Source organism: Pristiophorus japonicus, chromosome 3, assembly GCF_044704955.1.
Source record: "Pristiophorus japonicus isolate sPriJap1 chromosome 3, sPriJap1.hap1, whole genome shotgun sequence".
Lineage (NCBI taxonomy): Eukaryota > Metazoa > Chordata > Chondrichthyes > Pristiophoridae > Pristiophorus > Pristiophorus japonicus.
In genome coordinates, this window is record NC_091979.1 from 7,320,963 (window position 1) to 7,348,754 (window position 27,792).

At 47.3% G+C, this 27,792-nt stretch overlaps 1 protein-coding gene across 1 annotated transcript in view; it reads left to right on the forward strand.

The window, feature by feature from the left end:
• Positions 1 to 27,792, forward strand: part of retreg2 (reticulophagy regulator family member 2) — a 64,069-nt gene that overhangs the window by 19,521 nt on the left and 16,756 nt on the right. The window contains exon 7 of the mRNA XM_070875157.1: positions 4,449 to 4,540. Within this exon, the coding sequence (XP_070731258.1) occupies positions 4,449 to 4,540 (92 nt within the window). The remainder of the gene's footprint in view (positions 1 to 4,448; positions 4,541 to 27,792) is intronic.

Here is a 27,792-nt window from a genome sequence, read left to right on the forward strand (position 1 = left end):
ATTAAGATGGAGAGTAACACAGTTAATTCAGAGACTAGGGTCCTGAACTTATAGAAAGGAAAGTTCGACGGTATGAGACATGAATTGGCTAGAATAGACTGGCGAATGATACATAAAGGGTTGACGGTGGATAGGCAATGGCAGATGTTTAAATATCACATGGATGAACTTCAACAATTGTCCATCCCTGTGTGGCGTAAGAATAAAAAAGGGTAGGTGGCTCAACCGTGGCCAACAAGGGAAATTAGGGAAAGTGTTAAATCCAAGGAAGAGGCATATAAATTGGCCAGAAAAAGCACAAACCTTAGGACTTGGAGAAATTTAGAATTCAGCAGAGGAGGACAGTGAGTCTAATTAGGAGGGGGAAAATAGAGTATGAGAGGAAGCTTGCAGGGAACATAAAAACTGACTGCAAAAACTTCTATAGATATGTGAAGAGAAAAAGATTAGTGAAGACTAATATAGGTCCCTTGCAGTCAGAATCAGGTGAATTCATAATGGGGAACAAGGAAATGGCAGATCAATTGAACAAATACTTTGGTTTGTCTTCCTCACTAAGGAAGACACAAATAACCTCCCAAAAATACTAGGGGACCGAGGGTCTAGCGAGAAGGGGGAATGGAGGGAAATCCTTATTAGTCAGGAAATGGTGTTGGGAAAATTGAAGGACTGAAGGCCAATAAATCCCCAAGGCCTGACAGTCTGCATCCTAGAGTACTTAAGGAAGTGGCCCTAGAAATAGTCATTTTCCAACATTCCATGGACTCTGGTTCAGTTCCTATGGATTGGAAGGTAGATCATTTAACCCTACTTTTTTAAAAAAGGAGGGAGAGAGAAAACAGGGAATTATAGACCGGTTAGCCTGACATCGGTAGTGGGGAAAATGCTGGAATCAATTATTAAAGATGTAATAGCAGTGCATTTGGAAAGCAGTGACAGGATCGGTCCAAGTCAGCATGGATTCATGAAAGGGAAATCATGCTTGACAAATCTAGAATTTTTTGAGGATGTAACTAGTAGAGTGGATAAGGGAGAACCAGTGGATGTGGTGTATTTGGACTTTCAAAAGGCTTTTGACAAGGTCCGACACGAGATTAGCGTGCAAAATTAAGGCACATGGTATTGGGGGTAATGTATTGAGGTGGATAGAGAACTGGTTGGCAGACAGAAAGCAAAGAGTGGGAATAAACGGGTCCTTTTCAGAATGGCAGGCAGTGACTAGTGGGGTGCCGCTGGGTTCAGTGCTGGGACCCCAGCTATTTACTATATACATTAATGATTTAGATGAATCATTCAAAAGGGAGTTAGATGAAGTCCTTACTACTAGGGGGATCAAGGGGTATGGTGAGAAAGCAGGAAGGGGGTACTGAAGTTGCATGTTCAGCCATGAACTCATTGAATGGCGGTGCAGGCTAGAAGGGCCGATTGGCGTACTCCTGCACCTATTTTCTATGTTTCTTTGAATGTAATATCTCCAAGTTTGCAGATGACACTAAGCTGAGTGGCAGTGCGAGCTGCAGGGGAGCTGGGACAGGTTAGGTGAATGGGCAATGCATGGCGGATGCAGTATAATGCGGATAAATGTGAGATTATCCACTTTCGTGGCAAAAACAGGAAGGCAGATTATTATCTGAATGGTGACGGATTAGGAAAAGGGGAGGTTCAACGAGACCTGGGTGACATGGTACATCAGTCATTGAAAGTAGGCATGCAGGTACAGCAGGGAGTAAAGAAAAAAAATGGCATGCTGGCCGTCATAGCGAGGGGATTTGAGTATAGAAGGGGGGAGGTCTTACTGCAGTTGTACAGGGACTTGGTGAGACCACACCTCGAGTATTGTGTGCAGTTTTGGTCTCCTAATCTGAGGAAGGACATTCTTGCTATTGAGGGAATGCACCGAAGGTTCACCAGACTGATTCCCGGGATGGCTGGACTGGCATATGAGGAGAGACTGGATCGACTGGGCCTGTATTCACTGGAGTTTAGAAGGATGAGAGGGGATCTCATAGAAACATATAAATTTCTGATGGGATTGGACAGATTAGATGCAGGAAGAATGTTCCCGATGTTGGGGAAGTCCAGAACCAGGGGTCACAGTCGAAGGATAAGGGGTAAGCCATTTAGGACCGAGATGAGGAGAAACTTCTTCACCCAGAGAATTGTGAACCTGTGGAATTCTCTACCACAGAAAGTTGTTGAGTCCAGTTCGTTGGACATATTCAAAAGGGAGATCCCTTTCGGCTGAAGGGATCAGGGGTGGTGTACTGAAGTTGCATGATCAGCCATGATATTGAATGGTGCAGGCTTGAAGAGCTGAATGGCCTGCTCCTGCACCTATTTTCTATGTTTCTATGTTATAGTACAGTCCCAGTAATGTTATTCGCCCCTTTTTTGTTCTTCAATTCAACCCATATAGCCTCGTTTGATGACCTCTCTAACACATCATCCCTTCTCACAGCTGTAATTGATATGTGAGGTTATTCACTTTGGAAGGAAGAATAGACAAACAGAATATTTTTTAAATGGTGAGAAACTATTAAATATTGATGTTCAGAGAGATTTAAGTGTCCTAGTACAAGAGTGAGTTAGCATGCAGGCACAGGAAGCAATTGGGAAGGCAAATGGCATGTTGGCCTTTATTGTTAGAGGATTGGAGTCCAAGAGTAGGAAGTCTTGCTACATTATCACAGGCAGTCCCTCGGAATCGAGGAAGACTTGCTTCCACTCTTAGAATTTGTCCTCAGGTGGCTGAACAGTCCAATACGAGAACCACAGACCCTGTCACAGCTGGGCTTTGGTGAGACCAGTTTTGTGCATAGTTTTGGTCTCCTTATCTAAAGAAGGATACACGTGCCTTAGAGGCAGTGTCATGAAGGTTCACTGGATTGATTCCTGGGGTGAGAGGGTTGTCCTATGAGGAAAGATTGAGTGGATTGAGCCTATACTCTCTGCAGTTTTGAAGAATGAGAGGTGATCTCATTGAAACATAAGATTCTGAGGATGATTGACGGGGTAGATGCTGAGATTGTTTCCCCTGGCTGTGGAGTCTAGAACTAGGGACATAGTCTCAAGATAAGGGGCCGGCCTTTTAAGACTGAGATGAGCATTTTCTTCAGTCAGAGGGTGGTGAATCTTTGGAATTCTCTACCCGAGGGCTGTGGAGGCTTAGTTGTTGAGTATATTCAAGACTGAGATCGATAGATTTTTGGACTCTTGGGTAATCAAGGGATATGTGGTTTGGGCTTAAAAGTGGAGTTGAGGTCGAAGATCAGCCATGATCTTATTGAATGGCGGAGCAGGCTTGAGGGGCCCTATGATCTACTCCTGCTCCTAATTCTTATGTTCTTGTGTTCGCTGCTTTTCAATTCTATCCCTCGAGAAACGAACCCCAGTGCTTGATTTTCTATTTCTAATGGCCTTATTAAACTGTTGCTACTTTTAGTGATCTGTGTATCTGCATCCCCAGAGTCCCCTGTTCCTCTACCCCCATTTAGACACATTTTCCAAAGATTATGTAGCCTCCCAATTCTTCCTACCACAATGTACCACCTCACAACCATCTATATTGAAGTTAATTTGCTAAATACGCACCTATTCTACAGGTTTATTAACTATATCTCCCAATTTGGGAAATTTTGAAATGATGCCTCTGATTCCCGAGTCTAAATTGTTTATATAATAACAGTGGTCCCAGCACCGATCCTTGTGGAACATCACTTCCCACCTTTTGTCAGTCTGAGTAACTACCTTTGACCCCTACTCTCGGTTTTCTGTTTTAGAGCCAGCTTGCTATCCATTGTCCCCTAAGTCATATGTTTATTATGTGATACCTTATTGAAGACTTTTTAAAAATCCGAATACATGATATCTACTGTATCACCCTTATCTACCCTTTCTATTCCTACTTCAAAGAATTCAGTAAGGTTTATCAATCATGACCTCTTGAAATCCGTGCTGACTACTTATTATATTTTCAGTTTCTAGATATTTTTCTATTACATCTTTGAGTGAGGATACCCCACCATCACCTTCCTTCCCTATACTTTTTAATTGTTGTAACTAAATATTGCAGGTTATCTGTCCTGTTCTTAATGTAGCCATATTTCAGTTATTCCTACTATATCCGACTGCTCACTGCCAATTATTGCCTTGAGTTCCACTGTTTTATTTTGGGTGCTGTGTACATTGCTGTACAAGCAGTTTAATTTGTCTTTTATACTTGTGTATTATATCTGTATCTGTTCCCTGAGCGTTTGTTACCCTTGTTCCTTACCTTGGTCTGACCTTTACTCATCTCCTATTTCTTTTATCTTCAGATTTGTGTTACTTTCACCAGATCCCTTCCCCCCCCCCCCCTCCCCAATTGAACCAGTTTAAAATCCTATTGACAGCCTGATTTATCCTCTCCGCTGGGACACTGGTTCAACTTTGTGGTTTGTGCTTTTCAGAGAAAACGACGATGAAATCGGAGAGCTGTGACGAGCCGACAGCGGAGACTGAGAGTGAGAGCGAGGCCGAGCTTTCCTGCTTCAATTCCAAGGTACTGGACTAGGCGCAGCTGACCCAGCGATTTACTGGCGTCGGGGGGTCAGGCTCCGGAACGGGATCGTGCTCTGGGGTCAGAGGCTGGACTGGCATTTGAAATGTGCACAAATCGACCTTTCTTCCATCGCAACAGTAGAGTGGGAGGAAGCTCGTGTAGAGCAGTTTGGCCGAATGGCCTGTTGCAAAGGGGATGGAGTATAAAAGCAGTGAGGTCTTGCTACAGTTATACAGAGTATTGGTGAGGCCACACCTGGAGTACTGTGTGCAGTTTTGGTTTCCAATTTAAGAAAGGAAATACTTGCTTTGGAGGCAGTTCAGAGACGGTTCACTCGGTTGATTCCGGAGATAAGGGATTGACTTATGAGGAAAGGCTACTCATTGGAATTCAGAAGAATGAGAGGTGATCTTATTGAAAGTATAAGATTATGAGGGGGCTTGACAACGTGGATGCAGAGAGGCTGTTTTCAGTGATGGGGGAGACTAGAACTAGAGGGCATAATCTTAGAATAAGGGGCCGCCCATTTAAAACAGAGATGAGGAGGAATTTCTTCTCTGAGGGTTGTAAATCTGTGGAATTCGCTGCCTCAGAGAGCTGTGGAAGCTGGGACATTGAATAAATTTAAGACAGAAATAGATAGTTTCTTAAGCGATAAGGGGTTATGGGGAGTGGGCAGGGAAGTGGACCTGAGTCCATGATCGGATCAGCCATGATTGTATTAAATGGCGGAGCAGGCTCGAGGGGCCGTATGGCCTACTCCTGTTCCTCTTGTGTTCTGTGCTGTAAATTAAATGTAATACTTTGTTATGCATATTAAATATATGGGCCAGGTTACACAGCCACCAATCGGGGTTTGGTCGATGTAGAGAAGATCTTTCCACTTGCGGGCGAGACCAGAATTCGGGCCATCGATATAAGATGGTCACTAACAATGTTCCCCGCTAATTTTGGGGGGACCACGCGACTCCTCTAAGGGACTGTGCGGCCCGTTCAAAGATCCGCACATGCGCGGTTTTTGCATTTAAAAGCCGGTGAGCTGCCTGCGCGTGGAGCTCCAAAGCGCCGCAGGGCCGCGCAGCTTACAGGGAACAAACATAACACAAGAAATAGGAGCTGGAGTAGGCCATACGGCCCCTCGAGCCTGCTCCGCCATTCAATACAATCATGGCTGATCCGATCATGGACTCGGGGAGCGGGCAGGGAAGTGGACCCATGACCCCTTAATCCCTTATTCCCTTACATTGATCTGTAAGGAATCCAATAGGGAATTCAGGAGAAACTTCTTTACCCAGAGAGTGGCTGGAGTGTGGAATTTGCTGTCACAGGGAGTGGTTGAGGGGAAGCCAGATAAAACACATGAGGGAGAAAGGAATAGAAGGATATGTTGATTGGGTGAGGTGAAGATGGGTGGGAGGGGGCTCGTGTGGAGCATAAACACCGGTACGGATCAGTTGGGCCAAATGGCCTGTGCTGTAAATACTGTAACACCAATAGAAGACAAATGGAACACCTTTGAAGGCATAAAGCTGAGCATGCTGGATAAAATACATTCCCAACAAGCTCCAACTGAGAAAATGTGATTCTAAATGGATAGAGGTAAAATGACATCCTGCAGATTGTGGGGATAAAACATAAATAGCAGTAGTAGGCCATACGGCCCCTCGAGCCAGCTCAGCCATTTAATACAATCATGGCTGATCCGATCATGGACTCGGGTCCACTGCCCTGCCTCCCCATTTTACCTCCCCATAACCCCTTATCGATTTAAGAAACTATCTTTGTTTTAAATTTATTCAATGACCCAGCTTCCACAGCTCTGAGGCAGAGAATTCCTCTCTTAACTATGTTTATTTCATCTGATATTTCACACCACTCCTCCTCAATGGCAGTGTCTGTATCGCCCCTCTCTTTTGTGTGAACAGACGCAAAATATTAAGAACCATACCCAGATCTTCCGCCTCCACACACAGATTACCCTCATGGTCTCTTATAGGGCCCTACCCTTTAGTTATCCTCTTGCTCTTAATATATTTACACAACATCTTTAGGTTTTCCTTGATTTTACTTGCAAAAAATTTTTCATACTCTCTCTTTGCTTTCCTAATATCCCTTTTAATTGCCCCCCTGGACTTTCTATACTCGCGAGATTCTGCAGTATTTGGCTCTCGGTATCTGTAGCTTCCCTTTTTTTCTTGATTTTACCCTGCATCTCCCTAAACATCCAGGGAGCGCTAGGTTTGTTAGTCCCACCCTTTTTCTTTAAGGACACATACTTGCCCTGAACCCTCCGGATCTCCTCCTTGAATGCCTCCCACTGCTCTGTCACTGATTTACCTTTAAGTAGCTGTTTCCAGTCCACTGTGGCTAAATCACATCTCGGCTAACAAAGTTGGCTTTTTCCCAATTGAGAACTTTTATTCCTGATCTAACCTTGTCCTTTTCCATAACTACCTTAAATCTAACTGAATTATGATCACTAGCACCAGAATGCCCTCCCATTGATGCCCCTTCCACCTGCCCAGCTTCATTCCCCAAAACTAAATCCAGAACCGCCCCCTCCCCTGTTGGGCTTGCTACATGCTGGCAAAAAAAGTTCTCTTGAATGCATTTTAGGAATTCCGCACCCTCTATACCCTTCGTGCTAAATTTGTCCCAGTTAATATCAGGATAGTTGAAATCCCGTCCTATTACTGCCCTATAGTTTTTGCACTTCTCAGAAATGTGCCCACATATTTGCTCTTCTATCTCCCTCTCACTGTTTGGGGGTCTGTAGTACACACCCAGCAGTGTGATCGCCCTTTTATTATATGGCAATTATGGCCTTGTTTGATGATCCCTCTAACATATCATCCCTCCTCACAGCTGCAATAGTTTCTGTAATCAATACTGCGACTCCCCCCCCCCCCCCCCCCCCCCCCCCTCTTTACCCCCCTTTCTATCCTGTCTGAAAATCCTGTAGTCAGGAATGTTGAGCTGCCATACCTGCCCCTCTTTTAACCATGTCTCTGTTATGGCTATAATATCATACTCCCAAGTGTCTACCTTTGCTCTCAGCTCATCTGCCTTATTTGCTATACTCCTTGCATTGAAGAATATACCATTTAGTACAGCCAGACCTCCTTGTTGACCACTTTCTAGCCCTTGTTTCCTCTGTCCTTCAAATTCACTTACTACATTCTTGCTTTCCAATTTAAGCTTTACTGTGATTGAAAGGCTGCATTAGAGGGAGCAGCGTGCGGCGGCTCGGCCCGGAAATCGGCACGGTCCCGGCCTGCAAACCATCAGCAGGCCGGAGCCATCAGAGGGAGCAGCGAGCGACAGCATACCACTGCAGGAGGGCGACGGCGGCGAAGTCAGGTCACTGATTGCAGTGCGGACAGACACAGCAGGAGGGGCGAAGGAGCGGCAAGAGCTTGCAGAAGGAAGTGACCGGGGCCCAGAATCGGCGAGGGCCCAGGGGTAGCACGGGCCAACCCACACTGCGATATGTGTGCAGAGCTGGTCTCCAGTCATCTTGGGTAATCCTTGCCACTGGACCAAGACCTCGCTCTGTCAAGCCCGTGTGGTGACTGGTGTGCAACGGCCGCCACACGTTAAAAAAATCCACCCACAGGCATCTTCCACCCTCCAAGATGCAGTTCTGGATCTGGAATATTAGGTCCTTCATTGAAACACCTGTGAACTCATTTCTTTTTTGCGTGGAAACAAGTTATCCTTGCTTCGAAGGACTGTCTATGATGACTGAATCTATTCTCAGGTTCCCATCCCTAGCTAGTTTAAACCCTCTCCAACAGCACTAGCAACCCCCCCCCCCCCCCCCCCCAACGAGGATATTGGTCCCGGATCTGTTGCGATGCAACCCGTCTGGCTTGTACAGATCCCACCTCCCCTAGAAGCAGTCCCAATGCCTCAGGAATCTAAAGCCCTCCCTCCTGCACCATCTCTCCAGCCACACGTTCATCTGCTCTATCCTATTTCTGTACTCACTAACTCGTGGCACCGGGAGTAATCCGGAGATTACTACCTCTTTGAGGTCCTGCTGTTTAATCTCTTTCTAGCTCCCTAAACTCTTCCTGCAGGACCTCATCCCTCTTTCTACCTATGTCATTGGTCCTGAGGAGCATAGAACAGTGAATATTCTGACGCAATCCTGCAGGTATCACAGGGGAGGCCACAAGTAACATGCCAGAGACACGCTCATGCCGGTACAGACTTCACTACAAATGCAATGGGTTAACCAGACAGGATAACTGCTCAGAACTAATAAATGCCCAGAGAGCTGCGAGAGACAAGGGAGGAGAGTTGTGGGGCCCTAGTCGTCATTATGACGAAGTCACTGGACACTCGGAAGATCTCAATAGATTGGAAATAGGCTACGGTGGTGGTGTGTCTCTGCACCTTGTTACAAACTCACACGAGGCATGTATATATTGGACACTGTCACCCTATGACCTTCACTTTATTCCCAAGACCAAGGAGTGCTGACCCTGGGTGGGACCTCCCCTTTTCTATCTGGAAACCCAGGTGAGGAGTGTCTCTCGCAAGCTCACCCCCTGTGGTCAGGGTGTGCATTTCAAGGGTACAGGTACAGTGTGCATGAGTTACAGTTACATAACTATTACATAAGAACATAAGAATTAGGAACAGGAGTAGGTCATCTAGCCCCTCGAGCCTGCTCTGCCACTCAACAAGGTCATGGCTGATCTGGCCGTGGACTCAGCTCCACTTACCCGCCCGCTCCCCATAACCCTTAATTCCCTTATTGGTTAAAAATCTATCTATCTGTGATTTGAATACATTCAATGAGCTAGCCTCAATTGCTTCCCTGGGCAGAGAATTCCACAGAATCACAACCCTCTGGGAGAAGAAATTCCTTCTCAACTCAGTTTTAAATTGGCTCCCCCGTATTTTGAGGCTGTGCCCCCTAGTTCTAGTCTCCCCGACCAGTGGAAACAACCTCTCTGCCTCTATCTTGTCTATCCCTTTCATTATTTTAAATGTTTCTATAAGATCACCCCTCATCCTTCTGAACTCCCAACGAGTAAAGACCCAGTCTACTCAATCTATCATCATAAGGTAACCCCCTCATCTCCGGAATCAGCCTAGTGAATCGTCTCTGTACCCCCTCCAAGGCTAGTATATCCTTCCTTAAGTAAGGTGTCCAAAACGGCACACAGTACTCCAGGTGCGGCCTCACCAATACCCTGTACAGTTGCAGCAGGACCTCCCTGCTTTTGTACTCCATCCCTCTCGCAATGAAGGCCAACATTCCATTCACCTTCCTGATTACTTGATGCACCTGCAAACTAACTTTTTGGGATTCATGCACAAGGACCCCCAGGTCCCTCTGCACCGCAGCCTGTTGTAATTTCTCCCCATTCAAATAATATTCCTTTTTACTGTTTTTTTTCCCCCAAGGTGGATGACCTCACATTTTCCGACATTGTATTCCATCTGCCAAACCTTAGCCCATTCGCTTAATCTATCTAAATCTCTTTGCAGCCTCTCTGTGTCCTCTACACAACCCGCTTTCCCACTAATCTTTGTCTCATCTGCAAATTTTGTTACACTACACTCTGTCCCCTCTTCCAGGTCATCTATGTATATTGTAAACAGTTGTGGTCCCAGCACCGATCCCTGTGGCACACCACTAACCACCGATTTCCAACCCGAAAAGGACCCATTTATCCCGACACTCTGCTTTCTGTTCGCCAGCCAATTCTCTATCCATGCTAATACATTTCCTCTTACTCCGCGTACCTTTATCTTCTGCAGTAACCTTTTGTGTAGCACCTTATCGAATGCCTTTTGGAAATCTAAATACACCACATCCATCGGTACACCTCTATCCACCATGCTCGTTATATCCTCAAAGAATTCCAGTAAATTAGTTAAACATGATTTCCCCTTCATGAATCCATGTTGTCTGCTTGATTGCACTATTCCTATCCAGATGTCCCGCTATTTCTTCCTTAATGATAGCTTCAAGCATTTTCCCCACTACAGATGTTAAACTAACCGGCCTATAGTTACCTGCCTTTTGTCTGCCCCCTTTTTTAAACAGAGGCATTACATTAGCTGCTTTCCAATCCGCTGGTACCTCCCCAGAGTCGAGAATTTTGGTAGATTTTAACGAATGCATCTGCTATAACTTCCGCCATCTTTAGTGACCTGGGGTCGTAAGCCACCGGTTGGAGTCGGCCGTCATCGTTACCCTACTGTAATATGCACCCAACCCCGTAGGATGACGCATCACATGTTAAAACCAGTTTTTTTTACAGGGGTCATACAAAGTCAACAGTTTGTTGGAACACAGCAAGTTCCTCGCCTTATTGAAAGCCCGTTCTTGACAATCCCCCCAAAACCATTCTCAGCCTTTACGGAGGAGCATGTGTAACCGCTCCAACAATGTGCTTAAGTTCGGCAGAAAGTTCCCAAAATAGTTCAAAAGTCCCAGAAATTATCGCAACTCCGACGTGTTGCCGGGCCTGGGTGCCCGGCGAATCGCCTCAGTCTTTGATTCAGTGGGCTGGAGCCCATCTGCGGCAACCCTCCTGTCCAGGAACTCGACCTCGAGTCAAAAACACGCACTTGGCCTTTTCAGCCGCAAGCCTACCCGTTCCAATTGGCGTAGCACCTCCTCCAGGTTGCAGAGGTGTTCCTCGGTGTCTCGACCCGTTGTAAGTATGTCGTCTTGGAATTCGATCGTTCCAGGGATGGACCTGAGCAAGCTTTCTATCTTTCGCTGAAAGATAGCCGCTGCCAAACGAATGCCAAACGGGCACCTGTTGTAGACAAATAATCCTTTGTGATGGTGGTCAGAAGCTTGGAATCTTCAGCCAGTTCCTGAGTCATGTAGGCCGAAGTGAGGTCCAGCTTCGTGAACAGCTTGCCACCTGCCAGCGTGGCAAAGAGGTCCTCCGCTCTCGGGAGCGGGTATTGGTCTTGCAGCGGCACTCGGTTGATGGTGGCTTTGTAGTCGCCACAAATCCTAACCGAGCCATCTGCTTTGAGGACGGGACTTGCCCAGTCGCTGAATTCAACGGCCGAAATTATGCCCTCTCTGAGCAGCCTGTCCAGTTCACTTTCAATTTTCTCACGCATCACGTACGGCACCGCTCTGGCTTTGTGGTGCACTGGTCTGGCATCCGGAGTGATGCGTATCACTACTTTAGTGCCTTTGAACGTTCCGACACCGGGTTGAAAGAGTGACTCGAATTTTTGCAATACCTGCGAGCATGAACTTCACTCCACAGATGAAATGGCGTGCACATCCCCCCATTTCCAATTCATTTCAGCTAGCCAACTCCTCCTCAAAAGCGTGGGGCCATTTCCCAGAATAATCCAGAGTGGCAGCCGGTTCTGTAATCCATTATGCGTTACCACCAAGTTTGCACTGCCCAGCACTGGGACGATCTCTTTGGTGTACGTACGTAGCTGTGTCTCAATGCGTTCCAGTTTGGGCCTGCTAGCCCTGTGTGGCCATAGTGTCAAATTGTTGGGCGCTCATGAGTGGCTAGCTCCCGTATCCAGTTCCATGTGCACCAGGATGCCATTCAGTAAGACTTTCATCATCATGGATGGCGTTTTAGTGTATGAGCTGTGGATGTCAGGCACATGAACTCTCTGAACTTCAGCATCCATGGTTTTTCCCCAGGCCTCATCTTGCATTGCTGACCCCTCGTCTGGTTCCTTTGTCTCGCAGACTAGCCTCGCTACTGCCTTTTTGCACATCCTGGCCAAGTGTCCACTGATATTACAAATCCTACGGGTATACAGCTGGAACCTGCAGCTTTTGGCAGTGTGTCTACTCCCACACCTCCAGTGAGATTGCTGTTAACAAAAGGACTATTCCCAGGCATTCCTCTCTGATGGCCCGTTTGGCTGTTTCTAAGCACTCTGATGAGTGTTAATGGTCCCATCACGGGATGCATTGTTCCTCGTGATGGCGTGAATTGCTGATCCCCTTTCCATTGTCCCTGTTGCGGGCCCACCCTAGAGCTTGTTGCTGCCTGGGTGGTGTCGAATTGCCCTTGCCTGCCTGCCTGGGCGGTGTCAAATTGCCCTTGCCTGCCTGGTTCATCGCAACGTTAAAACCAGGGTTGCGTGGGTAAATTAGCTTGGTCTCCTCTTCCCCTGCCATAAAGGTCTGAGCTATCAACGCCACCCCTTCTAAAGTCAGGTCCTTGGTCTTTATGAGCTTCCTGAAAATGCCGGCATGATTAATGCCCTCGATGAAAAAGTCCCTCAACATCTCTCCCTTGCAGGCATCGGAGAACTTAGAGACTGGCCAAACGCTGCAGTTCCACCACGAAGTCCGAAATGTTTTAACCCTCCCGACGCCGGTGAGAGTAGAACCGGTGCCGGGCCATGTGTACGCTACTTGCCGGCTTGAGATGCTCACTGACCAGCTGGCTGAGCTCTTCGAAGGACTTGTCCGCTGGCTTTTGGGGTGCGAGCAGGTCTTTCATCAGCGCATACGTCTGTGGACCACAGCTGGTCAGTAGATGCGCCCTCCGCTTGTCAGCCGCTGTCTCTTCCCGCCAGTCCTTTGTGACAAAGCTCTGCTGGAGTCTTTCCACAAAGTCGTCCCAGTCCTCACCCACACAGTAACGTTCCTCTGTGCCACTGGTGGCCATCCTCGTGGTTCGGTGATTCCCATTTCTCGTCGCCAAATGTAATGTCTCTGCACCTTGTTACAAACTCACACGAGGCATGTATATATCAGACACGGTCACTCTGTGACCTTCACTTTATTCCCAGGACCAAGGAGTGCTGACCCTGGGTGGGACCTCCCCTTTTATACCTAAAAACCCAGGTGAGGAGTGTCTCCCACAAGCTCACCCCCTGTGGTCAGGGTGTGCATTTCAAGGCTACAGGTACAGTGTGCATGAGTTACAGTTGCATAACTATTGTCATTGCAAGATGGTGAAATACATGACAGGTGGGACGGACAGAAACATCCACTGTCTCCGTTCCATGTAAAATGATGGAATCCATTATCAGAAGTCAGATTAAGGATTATCAGTACAACAATTAGCTGGTTAACAGGATCAGCATGGGTCCTGAAAGGAACATGATGCCTGACCAACCCGTGCCAAGTCACTGGAAATCCCTGTGGTCTGTTCATAGAATCATTGAGATTTACAGCACAGAAGGAGGCCATTCAGCCCATTGTTTCCGTGCTGATCGAAAAATAATTATCGAGCCTAACCCCACTTTCCAACTCTCAGTCTGTAGCCTTGCAGTTTAAGGCATCTCGAGTGCATATCCAAGTACTTTTATGTGATGAGGGTTTCTGCCACTAGCACCCTTTCATCCAGTGAGTGCCAGACCTCCACCCCACCATCTCCTCAACTCCTCTCTAAGCCTTCTACCAATTACTTTAAATCTATGCTACCTGGTTATTTTCCTCTCCATTCTATAGAAACATAGAAAATAGGTGCAGGAGTAGGCCATTCGGCCCTTCGAACCTGCACCACCATTCAATAAGATCATGGCTGATCATTCCCTCAGTACCCCTTTCCTGCTTTCTCTCCCTACCCCTTGATCCCCTTAACTGTAAGGGCCATATCTAACTCCCTCTTGAATATATCCAATGAACTGGCATCAACAACTCTCTGCGGCAGGGAATTCCACAGGTCAACAACTCTTGAGTGAAGAAGTTTCTCCTCATCTCAGTCTTAAATGGCTTACCCCTTATCCTAAGACTATGTCCCCTGGTTCTGGACTTCCCCAACATCGAGAACATTCTTCCCGCATCTAACCTGTCCAAGCCCCTCATAATTTTATACACTTCAATTAAGGCTCCCCTCGGTATCCTCTCTTCCAAAGTGAACAACCCCAGCCTATCCAATCTTTCGTCATAGCGAAAATTCTCGAGTCCAGGCAACATCCTCACAAATCTCCTCTGTACCCTCTTTAGTGCAATCACAACTTTCCTGTAATGCAGTGACCAGAACTTCACGCAATACTCTAGCTGCGGCCTAACTAATGTTTTATACAATTCAAGCATAACCTCCCTGCTCTTGTATTCTATGCCTCGGCTAATAAAGGCAAGCATTCCATTTGCCTTCTTAACCACCTTATCTTCCTGGCCTGCTACCTTCAGGGATCTGTGGACCTGCACTCCAAGGTCCCTTTGTTCCTCTATACTTCTCAGTGTCCAACCATTTAATATCTATTTCCTTGCCTTAGTAGCCCTCCCCAAATGGGCAGTCGGGCAAATTGATCCCAGACTTGTTACCTGTGCTGTTTAGGAGCCAACTAGTAGGAGGTGTGAAAGAGCAGTGAAGTGATTCATCCTTGAAATTTACACTTCTCTGGATTAAATTCCATTTGCCACTGTTCTGCCTACCTGACCAGTCTATTGATATCTTCCTGCAGTCTACAGCTTTCTTCCTCACCATCAACCACACGGACAATTTTTGTATCATCTGCAAACTTCTTAATCGTGTCCCCTACATTGAAGTCTAAATTATTGATATATACCACAAAAAGCAAGTGACCCAGGACTGAGCCCTGTGGAACCCCCACTGGAAACAGCCTTGCAGTTACAAAAACATCCATCGACCATTACTCTTTGCTTCCTGCCACTGAGCCAATTTTGGATCCAACTTGCCACTTTGTCCTGGATCCCATGGGCTTTTACTTTTCTAACCAATGAGTCATGTGGGGCCTTGTCGAAAGCCTTGCTAAAATCCATGTAGATTACATCAAACGCAGTACCCTCATTGACTCTCCTTGTTACCACCTCAAAAAAAAATTCAATCAAGCTGGTCAGACTTGATCTTCTCTTAAATCCATGCTGACTGTCCTTGATTAATTCGTGACTTTCTAAATGATATACTTTCCCTCAGAATTTTTCCAATAATTTTCCCACCACTGAGGTTAGGCTGACTGGCCTGTAATTACTCAGTCTATCCCTTTCTCCCTTCTTAAACAAAGGTACTACATTAGCAGTCCTCTGGCACCACACCTGTAGCCGGAGAGGATTGGAAAATGATGGTCAAAGCCACTGCTATTTCCTCTTTTGCTTCTCTTAACAGCCTGGGATACATTTCATCCGGGCCTGGAAATTTAAATACTTTCAAAGATGCTAATCCTCTTAATACTTCCTCTCTCTATATTTATCTCATCTAATATTTCACACTCCTCCTCCTTAACTACAATGTCTGCATTGTCCCTCTCTTCTGTGAAGACAGGCGCAAAGCGTTCATTAAGAACCATATCCCTGACTTCTGCCTCCACACACACATTACCTTTATGGCCCTACTCTTTCCTTGACTGTTGATAAAGTTCCACTTGAAAGTCTTCTAATAAACTCAAATCTGAAGGGGCTCGGGAGTCCTGGCAATAGATAGAAAGCTAATTGAAGGATCGAGAACGATGACTAGAAGAGTAATGTCAGTGCTGAAGGAGAGGTGCAGGGCTGCTGGTGGTTGTGCTGAAGGATGTGCTGAGGGATGTGATGAGTGTGAGAGAGGGGGAGGATGTGCTGGGGGGGGGGGAGGAATGTGTTGATTGCAGGTGAGGTGGTGGGGGGAATTCCGGGTCTCGGTATGTTTGGGGGGGGGTCCCAAGGCTCGGTGTGTTGGGGGGTGTCCCAGGGCTCGGTGTGTTGGGGGGGGGGGGGGGGTCCCAGGGCTTGGTGTGTTGGGAGGGGGGGGTCCCAGGGCTCGGTGTGTTGGGGGTCCCAGGGCTCGGTACCGGGCCTACAACTTTTTCTGATTGAGAAACTCTACAAGTGGCTTAATTATCTAAAATTACAGAGATGTTGAAATATTGAGAGTCAGCAAGACTGAGAGCAATGAATTTCAATGCAGGTAAGTTCAGTGCCACTCGCAACGCCTCAGATAATGGAGCCGTCCATGCAGCAAGACCTGGACAACCTCCAGGTTTGGGCTGATAAGTGGCAAGTAACATTCGCACCACACAAGTGCCAGGCAATGACTATCTCCAACAAGTGAGAGTCTAACCACCTCCCCTTGATATTCAATGGCATTACCATCGCCGAATCCCCCACCAACAACATCCTGGGAGTCACCATTGACCAGAAACTTAACCGGACCAGCCACATAAATACTGTGGCTACAAGAGCGGGTCAGAGGCTGGGTATTCTGCGGCGAGTGTCTCACCTCCTGACTCCCCAAAGCCTTTCCACCATCTACAAGGCACAAGTCAGGAGTGTGATGGAACATTCTCCAGTTGCCTGGATGAGTGCAGCTCCAACAACACTCGAGAAGCTCGACACCATCCAGGACAAAGCAGCCGCTTGATCGGCACGCTATCCACCACCTTCAACACTCACTCCCTCCACCACCGGCGCACCGTGGCTGCAGTGTGTCCCATCTACAAGATGCACTGCAGCAACTCGCCAAGGCTTCTTCGGCAGCACCTCCCAAACCCGTGACCTCTACCACCTAGAAGGACAAGGGCAGCAGGCGCATGGGAACACCACCACCTCCACGTTCCCCTCCCAGTCACACACCATCCTGACTTGGAAATATATCGGCCGTTCCTTCATCGCCGCTGGGTCAAAATCCTGAAACTCCCTCCCTAACAGCACTGTGGGAGCACCTTCACCACACGGACTGCAGCGGTTCAAGAAGGCGGCTCACCACCACCTTCTCGAGGGGCAATTAGGGATGGGCAATAAATGCCGGTCTGGCCAGCGACGCCCACATCCCAGAAATGAATTTGTTTTAAAGGGCGGTCATCCGCTTTGGTCTCGCAAAGAATAGATCCAAGCAATGTTGCCTGAAATTTCTGTTTGCTACACAGCCCATGGAATCATAGAATGGTTACAGCACGGAAGGTGGCCATTCGGCCCATCGAGCCCGTGCTGGCTCTGCCAGTCCCACTGCCTGCCATTTTCCCGTAGCCCTGCAATTTTTTCCCTTCAGATACTTATCCAACTCTCTTTTGAAAGCCACGATTGAGTCTGCCTCCACCACCCTTTCAGGCACTGCATTCCCGATCTTGACCACTCGCTGCGTAAACTTTTTTTCTTACATCTCCTCTAATTCTTTTGCCAATCACTTTAAATCTGTATCCTCTGGTTCTTGACCCTTCTGCCAATGGGAACAGTTTCTCTCTACTCTGTCCAGATCCCTCATGATTTTGAACACCTTGATGAAATCTCCTCTCAACCTTCTCTGCTCTAAGGAGAACAACCCCAGCTTCCTCAATCTATCTTCGTAACTGAAGTCCCTCATCACGGGAATCATTCTCGTAAATCTTTTCTGCACCCTCTCCAAGGCCTTCACATCCTTCCTAAAGCCCAGAATTGGACACACTACTCCAGTTGGGGCCGAACCAGTGTTTTATACTGGTTCATCCTAACTTCCACGCTTTTGTACTCTCTGCCTCTATTTATGAAGCCCAGGATCCCAGAAGCTTTTATAACCACTTTCTCAACCTGCTCTGCCACCTTCAATGATTTATGCCCATATACCCCCAGGTCTCTCTGTCCATGCACCTCCTTTAGGATTGGAACTCTTGAGTTTATATATCGTCGTCTCAATCTTTCTACCGAAATGTATCACTTCTCACTTTTCTACATTAAATTTCATCTGCCACGTGTCCACCCATTCCACCAGCCTGTCTATGTCCTCTTGAATCTATCACTATCCTCCTCACTGTTCACTGTACTTCCAAGTTTTGTCTCATCTGCAAATTTTGAAATTGTGCCCTGTACACCCAAGTCCAAGTCATTAATATATATCCAGAAAAGCAGTGGTCCCAGTACCAACCCCTGGGGAACACCACTGTATACCTTCCTCCAGTCCGATAAACAACCGTTCACCACTACTCCCTGTTTCCAGTCACTGAGCCAATTCCCTATCCAGGTCTCTCTGTCCATGCACCTCCTTTAGGATTGGAACTCTTGAGTTTATATATCGTCGTCTCAATCTTTCTACCGAAATGTATCACTTCTCACTTTTCTACATTAAATGCTGCCACTGTCCCTTTAATTCCATGGGGTTCAACTTTGCTGCAAGCCTATTATGTGGCACTTTATCAAATGCCTTTTGGAAATCCTTGTACGCCGCGTCAACCATCAACCGCATTACCTGCATCAACCCTCTGTTACCTCATCAAAAAACTCAATCCGATTGGTTAAACACAATTTGCCTTTAACAAATCCATGCTGGCTTACCTTAACTAATCCACCCCTATCCGAATGATTTTGTCCCTGGTTATGGTTTCTAAAAGCTTCCCCACTACCGAGGTTAAACTGACTGGCCTGTAGTTGTTGGGTTTATCTTTATATCATTTTTTGAACAAGGGTGTAACATTTGCAATTCTCCAGTCCTCTGACACCATCCTAGTATCGAAGGAGGATTGAAATATTATGGCCAGTACCTCTGCGATTTCCACCCTCAATTTCTTCAGCATCCTAGTATGCATCCTATCCACTCCTGGGACCCCCCCCCCCCCCCCCCCCCCCACCACCACTGGTAATTTAAATACAGCCAGCCTTTCTAATGCCTCTATCAATTTTTATCCTATCAAGTGTCTCCACTACATACTCCTTCACTGTGTCTAGGCGGAGTCTTTGCTAGTGTTGGGGAGGGTTTAAATTAACAAAGCAGGGGGATGGGTATCTATGCAGGAAGGCAGAGGGAAGTAAAAAGGGGGCAGAAGCAAAAGGTAGGAAGGAGAAAAGCAAGAGTGGAGGGCAGAGAAATCAAGGGCAAAAATCAAAAAGGGCCACATTACAACATAATTCTAAAAGGACAAAGAATGTTTAAAAAAACAAGCCTGAAGGCTGTGTGTCTCAATGCGAGGAGCATTCGCAATAAGGTGGATGAATTAACTGCGCAGATAGCTGTTAATGAATATGATATAATTGGGATTACGGAGACATGGCTCCAGGGTGACCAAGGCTGGGAACTCAACATCCAGGGGTATTCAATATTCAGGAAGGATAGACAGAAAGGAAAAGGAGGTGGGGTAACGTTGCTGGTTAAAGAGGAAATTAACGCAATTGTAAGAAAGGGCATTAGCTTGGATGATGTGGTATCTATATGGGTAGAGCTGCAGAACACCAAAGGGCAGAAAACATTAGTAGGAGTTGTGTACAGACCACCAAACAGTAGTAGGGAGATTGGGGATGGCATCGAACAGGAAATTAGGGACGCGTGCAATAAGGGTACAACAGTTATCATGGGTGACTTTAATCTGCATATTGATTGGGCTAACCAAACTGGCGGGGTTGGACAGGAAGAATGTTCCCGATGTTTGGGAAGTCCAGAACCAGGGGACACAGCCTAAGGATAAGGGGTAAGCCATTTAGGACTGAGATGAGGAGAAACTTCTTCACTCAAAATTGTGAACCTGTGGAATTCTCTGCCACAGAGAGTTGTTGAGGCCAGTTCGTTAGATATATTCAAAAGGGAGTTAGATGTGGCCCATACGGCTAAAGGGATCAAAGGGTATGGAGAGAAAGCAGGAATGGGGTACTGAAGTTGCATGATCATAATGAATGGTGGTGCAGGCTCGAAGGGCCGAATGGCCTACTCCTGCACCTATTTTCTATGTTTCTATGTCTGTGACAACATCCTCTTCCTCGGTGAAGACAGATGCAAAGTACTTGTTTAGTATCTCTGCCATATCCCCAGTCTCCATGTATAGGTCTCCCTTTTGGTCCCTAATCGGCCACATGTCTCCTCTTACCACCCTTTTATTATTTATATGCCTATAGAAGACTAATGGATTAACTTTTATGTTGGTTGCCGTTCTATTCTTATGCCTGGTCTTTGCCCCTCTTGTTTTCTTTTTCATTTCCCCTCTGACTTTTCTATAGCCTGATTCTCAGATGTATTTGCAACATGACGTCTGTCTTACGCGCTCTTTTTCTGCTTCTTCATATTCTTTTTCTGCTTTGTCATCCAGGGAGCTCTGACTTTAGTTGCCCTGCCTTCTCCCACCTAGTGGGAATGTACCTCAACTGTACCTGAACTATTTCCTCTTTAAAGGCAGCCCATTGTTCCATTACAGTAATGCCTGCCAACCTTGGATTCCAGCCCATTCAGATTTCTGCACAGCGAGGTTATTTCCATTGTAAACCTGCCTAGCAGCTTCCCCAGGCTGCTGCACGGCCATTATCGAAACATATAAGATAATGAGCGGGCTCGACGAGGTGGATGCAGAGAGGATATTTCCACTCATAGGGGAAACTAAAACTAGGGGACATAATCTCAGAATAAAGGGCCACCCATTTAAAACTGAGATGAGGAGGAATTTCTTCTCAGAGGGTTGTAAATCTGTGGAATTCTCTGCCCCAGAGAGCTGTGGAGGCTGGGTTATTGGATATATTTAAGGCGGAGATAGACAGATTTTTGAGCGATAAGGGGTTATGGGGAGTGGGCAGGGAAGTGGAGCTGAGTCCATGATCAGATCAACCATGATTTTATTAAATGGCGGAGCAGGCATGAGTTGCCAGGTGGCCTACTCCTGCTCCTATTTCTTATGTTTTTTGTATTAACAAGAACAGCGGAGGCCCAAAGAGATTTCATAGAAACAATCAGAGAAATTTACAGCGCGGAAGGAGGCCATTTGGCCCATCGTGTCCGCGCCGGTCGACAAAGAGCTACCCAGCCTAATCCCACTTTCGAGCTCTCGGTTCGTAGCCCTGTAGGTTACGGCACTTCAAGTGCACATCCAAGTACTTTTTAAATGTGGTGAGGGTTTCTACCTCTACCACCCTTTCAGGCAGTGAGTTCCACCTTACTCCCTCTGGGTGAGAGAACTTCTCTTCAACTCCCCTCTAAATCTCCTACCAATTACTTTCAATCTATGCCCCCTGGTTATTGACCCCTCTGCTAAGGGAAATAGGTCCTTCCCATCCACTCTCTCTAGGCCCCTCATAATTTAAAGGACATGTTAGTTTGCAAGTTCTGATTGGGCCCCCTTGATGACAAGTCATTGGAGGATAAGATGCACCCAACAGTTTCTCTGCAATTAGATCTTCCCTGCCTACGTAATCAGTAACTTTGCAAAGTGTAATTCGAGCCATTCTTGCTGCCGAATCCAAAAAAAGAAAAGGCCGCATTTATATAGCGCCTTTCATGCCCACTGGACGTCTCAAAGCACTTTACAGCCAATGAAGTACTTTTAAAGTGTAGTCACTCTTGTAATGTTGGGATCCAGACAAAATTGAGCTCACTTGATCAGACAGAGCTCACTCTCACAGGTGAAGACCTCTTCCCACAACCCCCCAAACAAGTTTCTGCCCCCCACCCCGAAGTTCCTGACCCCCTCACCCCTGTCCAAGTGCCTGACCTCCTCCTCCTCCTCCCCTCCCCCTCCGTGTGGGTCACGAATTGTTAACGGGTTTATTGAGTATGAAATGAACAGTCCAGAGATGTCACTTGCCACACACACCGAGCTTTCTGAGAAATCAACCAGGTGTAGGGGGAGGAGAGGGAGAACGTGGTGGGAGTGGGGTTGGAGTATTTTCTGATCCAGCTTACCATCTGGATCACCTTCTCTCTCCCAACCCCCCTCCCCTCCCCTTTAGATCGGGATCACATTCTTCCAACATCCCCAAGAGCTTTCCGTGCTCTTTACCCCACCCCTCTCCGCGTGTTCCTGACCACTCCCCTCTTCCCCCTCCGATCCTCTCTACCGTCCCTGCTGTCTCCCACGCTCTCTCCCTCTCTCTCTCCTCCCCCGCCCCCCCCCCCCCCCCAAAACTGATCCCCTCTCTCTCTGCCTCCTCCCAATCACTCGCTGCCCCATTCGATCTCTCTTGAGAAGGTGGTGGTGAGCCGCCGCTTTAAACTACAGTCCGTGTGGTGAAGGTGCTCCCAGTGTTTTTAGGGAGGGAGTTCCAGGATTTGGACCCAGAGACAACGAAGGAACGACGATAAATTTCCAAGTCAGGATAGTGTATGACTTGGAAGAGAACGTGGAGGTGGTGGTGTTCCCATGTGCCTGTGCCCTTGTCCTTATAAGAACATAAGAAATAGGAACAGGATAGGTGATACAGCCCCTCGAGCCTGCTCTGCCATTCAATAAGATTATGGCTGATCTGATCCTGGACTCGGCTCCACCTCCCTGCCAGCTCCCCATAACCCCTTATCCCTTTATCGTTTATGTTGTGTATGGAGAAAGTCAGACAGAGCACTGTGAGCTCAAAGTAAAGTGTGACCGTAGGCTTTTATTGCAGGTCTCCAGAGTGCCTCTCCAACCTGTGAAGCCTCCTTAAATACCTGTGCTCCCAAGGGATTATGGGATCCCTTGGGACTCCAGGGGATGAGCCCTCTGGTGGCTGTACAGAGTAAATACAAGTATACATATATAACAACACTCGCCCCCCCCCCCCAAAAGTCAATAGTGTAATTATTTACAATGTGAATCGATCTGGGGCCCTTCTTGCCCGGGTTGATCATTTCGGTGTGAAAGCTGGTGTTGTTGAATCCTTTGTTGGGCCCTCGCTGTGCTGCTGGCCTTGCTGGGCTGCCTGGTGTATTGGGCCCTGCTGGGCTGCTGTGGGTGATGGGTTCTGCTTCGTGGTCAACCGTGATGTCGGTTGCCACTGGTGTGTATGTTGGGGGATCAAAAAAGGTAGGGTCCAAGGTGGGTTGCTCAGAATAGTCCGTGAATCTGAGTTTGATTTGGTCCAAGTGTTTCCGGTGAATGAGTCCATTTGAAAGTTTGACCCGAAACACCCTGCTCCCCTCCTTGGCCATGACAGTGCCGGGAAACCACTTGGGACCTTGTCCATAATTTAATACAAATACAGGATCATTGATTTCAATCTCGCGTGATATATTTGCGCTATCATGGTATGCACTTTGTTGAAGCTGCTTGCTCTCTACCTGTTCATGTAGATCAGGGTGAACCAACGAGAACCTTGTCTTAAGTGCTCTTTTCATGAGCAGTTCAGCAGGTGGGATCCCAGTGAGTGAGTGGGGTCTCCTGCGGTAGCTCAGCAGGACTCGGGATAGGCGAGTCTGCAATGAACCTTCAGTTACCCTCTTCAAGCCTTGCTTGATGGTTTGCACTGCTCTCTCTGCCTGACCATTGGACTCTGGTTTAAACGGGGCAGATGTGAAACTTTGATCCCGTTATGGGTTATGAATTCTTTGAACTCAGCACTGGTAAAACATGGCCCATTGTTGCTCACCAGGACATTGGGTAAACCGTGTGTGGCAAACATGGCCCGCAGATTTTCAGTAGTGGCAGCGGACGTGCTAGCCGACATTATCTCACATTCAATCCACTTGGAGTACACGTCTACAACCACAAGGAACATTTTACCCAAGAATGGGCCTGCATAGTCGACGTGTACCCTAGACCATGGTTTGGAGGGCCAAGACCATAAACTTAGCGGCACCTCCCTGGGTACGTTGCTTAACTGCGAGCATGTATTACATCTGTGAACGCAAGACTCTTAAGTCCACATCGATACCGGGACACCACACGTGGGATCTGGCTATCGCTTTCATCATTACGATGCCTGGGTGGATACTGTGGAGGTCACTGATGAAGGTGTCTCTGCTCTTCTTGGGAATCACTACTCGATTGCCCCACAGAAGGCAGTCTGCCTGTATAGACATTTCATCTTTGCGCTGCTGGAACGGCTTTATCTCTTCCTACATTTCCACTGGGACACTGGACCAGCTCCTGTGAAGCACACAGCTTTTAACTAAAGATAATAAGGGATCCTGGCTTGTCCTGGTTTTGATCTGGGCAGTGACGGGTGATTGCTCACTCTCAAATGCTTCCATAATGGCTAGATCTGCAGGCTGCGCCATTTCCACCCCCTTGCTGGGCAATGGCAGCCTACTGAGAGCCTCGGTGCAGTTTTCTGTGGTGGATGGTATAGTTGTATGCCGACAATGTGAGCGCCGATCTCTGGATGCGGGCCGATGAGTTGGTATTTATCCCTTTACTCTCGGAAAACAGGGATATAAGTGGCTTATGGTCAGTTTCCAATTCGAATTTTAACCCAAACAGGTATTGATGCATTCTCTTTACCCCATAGACACACGCTAACGCTTCTTTCTCAATCATGCTGTAGGCTCTCTCAGCCTTAGACAGACTCCTGAATACATAAGCAACCGGTTGCAGTTTCCCAAAATCATTGGCTTGTTGCAATACACACCCGAAGCCATATGATGACGCATCACATGCTAGGACCAAACGCTTACATGGATCATACAGCACAAGCAATTTGTTTGAGCATAACAATTTTCTCGCTTTTACAAAGACATTTTCTTGGCTTTTGCCCCAAATCCATTCACCCCCCCCCCCCCCCCCCTTTTTTTGTAGTAAGACATGTTACCAAAGTAGTTCAGGAGTCCCAGAAACGACCGCAGCTCCATCACGTTCTGTGGCCTCGGTGCGTCTCGATTTGCTTCCATCTTCGCGTTGGTGGGCCTGATGTCGTCCGCCGCAATCCTCCTTCCCAAGAACTCCACTTCAGGCACCAGGAAAACGCACTTCGAATGTTTTAACCTGAGCCCTACGCGGTTGAGTCGACTAAGAACCTCCTCCAGGTTCTGCAGGTGCTCGACTGTGTTCCGACCTGTGACCAAGATATCATCCTCGAAGACCACGGTGTGCTGGACCAACTTCTATAAGCTTTCCATGTATCTCTGGAATATCGGCGCCGCTGATCGGATTCCAAATGGGCATCTATTATAAACAAAAAGACCTTTGTGCGTGTTGATGCAGGTGAGGACCTTCGATGATTCCTCCAGTTCCTGCGTCATGTAGGCAGAAGTCAGATCCAGCTTCGTGAATGTCTTTCTTCCCGCCAGCATTGCAAAGAGGTCGTCAGCCTTTGGTAGTGGGCATTGGTCCTGCAGGGAGAAACGATTGATAGTTACTTTGTAATTGCCAAAGATTCTGATGGTGCCGTCTCCCTTGAGGACTGGGACAATAGGACTGGCCCACTCGCTGAACTGGATCAGTGAAATGATGCCCTCTCGTAGCAGCCGGTCTAGCTCCATCTCTACCCTTTCTCTCATCATGTACGGGACTGCTCTCGCCTTGTGATGGATGGGTCGCGCCCCCGGAATTAGGTGGATCTGCCCTTTTTCTCCTTGGAATTTCCCGATGTCTGGTTCGAACAGTGAAGGAAATTTGTTTAAGACCTGGGCACACGAAGTGTCGTCAGTGGGCGATAGCGCTCGGACGTCGTCCCAGTTCCAGTGTATCTTTCCCAGCCAGCTCCTGCCGAGCAGCGTCAGACCATCGCCCGGTACCACCCTAGCTTGTGCACCGCTCCATCTTAGGAGACCTTTACGGAAGCACTGCTGATTACAGGAATCAATTCTTTCATATAAGTTCTTAGTTTCGTGCAAACTGGAGTTGAGACTGGCCTTGAGGCCTTGTTGCACCACAATCTTTCGAAAGTCTTTTTGCCCATGATGGACTGGCTCACGTCCGTGTCCAGCTCCATTGACACCGGGAGTCCATTTAGTTCAAAATTCAGCATTATCGGGGGACAATTCGTGGTGAATGTATGCACCCCATGTACCTCTGCCTCCTCGGTCTGAGGCTCTGGTTTGTCGTAATCCTCCGTGGATCTGCCCTCCTCTGCAACATGGTGGTTTTCAGGTTTAACAGGCTTTGCAGCTCACCTGCACACTCATTGGAGGTGTCCCATTGTTCCACAGCCCTTGTAAACGTACTCTTTGAATCGGCATGAATGGAAACTATGATCACCCCTGCAGCGCCAACAAGGTGTTAACGGTCTAGCATTCATCACCCTTGATGGTGGACTCTGAGTCATCTGTGGACATGCAGCTGCAGGTATGTGTAACCTGCCCTGTACGTTACGATTCGAAAACATCACTTTGTTCACAGTACTTGTAGCAGCCCTTGTGTGCTGAGAGATTTGATTTGTATTATCACTGGTGGCAATGAATGCCTGGGCTATTGCTATGGCCTTACTCAAGGTTGGGGTCTCTACAGTCAAAAGTTTGCGAAGTATGGTTTCGTGGCCAATGCTAAATACGAAAAGGTCTTTGAGCATGTGCTCCAAACGTCCTTCAAATTCGTAATGTCCTGCAAGGCGTCTTAACTCGGTGACATAACTCGCCACTTCCTGGCCTTCAGACCTTTTGTAAATATAGAACCAGTACCTCGCCATCGGAATGCTTTCCTTTGGTTTCAAATGCTCTCACACCAGTGTGCACAAATCATTGTACAATTTCTCCGTGGGTTTCACTGGAGAGAGCAGATTCTTCATGAGGCCATACGTTGGTGCCCCAGAGACGGTGAGGAGGATCACCCTTCATTTGGCAGTGCCGTCTTCCCCATCTAGCTTGTTGGCCACGAAGTATTGGTCGAGTTGATCGACAAAAGTTTCCCAATCATCTCCCTCTGAGAAGTTCTCCAGGATGCCACTGTTCTCTGCATCTTTGGGTTTGCTATCTGTATCTCATCGCCAGTTGTTATGTATGGAGAAAGAGTCAGACTGAGCTCAAAGTAAAGTGTGACCGTAGTCTTTTATTGCAGGTCTCCAGAGTGCCTCTCCAACCTGTGAAGCCTCCTTAAATAGCTGTGCTCCTAAAGGGATTATGGGATCCCTTGGTACTCCAGGGGAAGAGCCCTCTGGTGGTTGTACAGAGTAAATACAGGTCCACATATATAACAGTTTAAGAAACTGTCTATTTCTGTCTTAAATTTATTCAATGTCCCAGCTTCCACAGTTCTCTGAGGCAGTGAATTCCACAGATTTACAACCCTCAGAAAATAAATTTCTCCTCATCTCAGTTTTAAATGGGCGGCCCCTTATTGTAAGATCATGCCCTCTAGTTCTAGTTTCCCCCATCAGTAGAAACAGCCTCTCTGCATCCACCTTGTTGAGCCTCCTCATAATTTTATACGGTTCGATAAGATCACCTCTCATTCTTCTGAATTCCAATGAGTAGAAGCCCAACCTACTCAACCTTTCCTCATAAGTCAATTCCCTGATCCCCAGAATCAACCTAGTGAACCTCTGAACTGCCTCCAAAGTAAGTATAATCCTTTCGAAAATATATAAACCAAAACTGCACGCAGTATTCCAGGTGTGGCCTCACCATTACCCAGTATAGTTGCAGCAAGACTTCTCTGCTTTTATACTCCATCCCCTTTGCAATAAAGGCCAAGATTCCATTGGCCTTCCTGATCACTTGCTGTGCCTGAATAGTATCCTTTTGTGTTTCATCCACAAGTACCCCTAGGTCCTGCTGTACTGCAGCACTTTGCAATCTTTCTCCATTTAAATAATAACTTGCTCT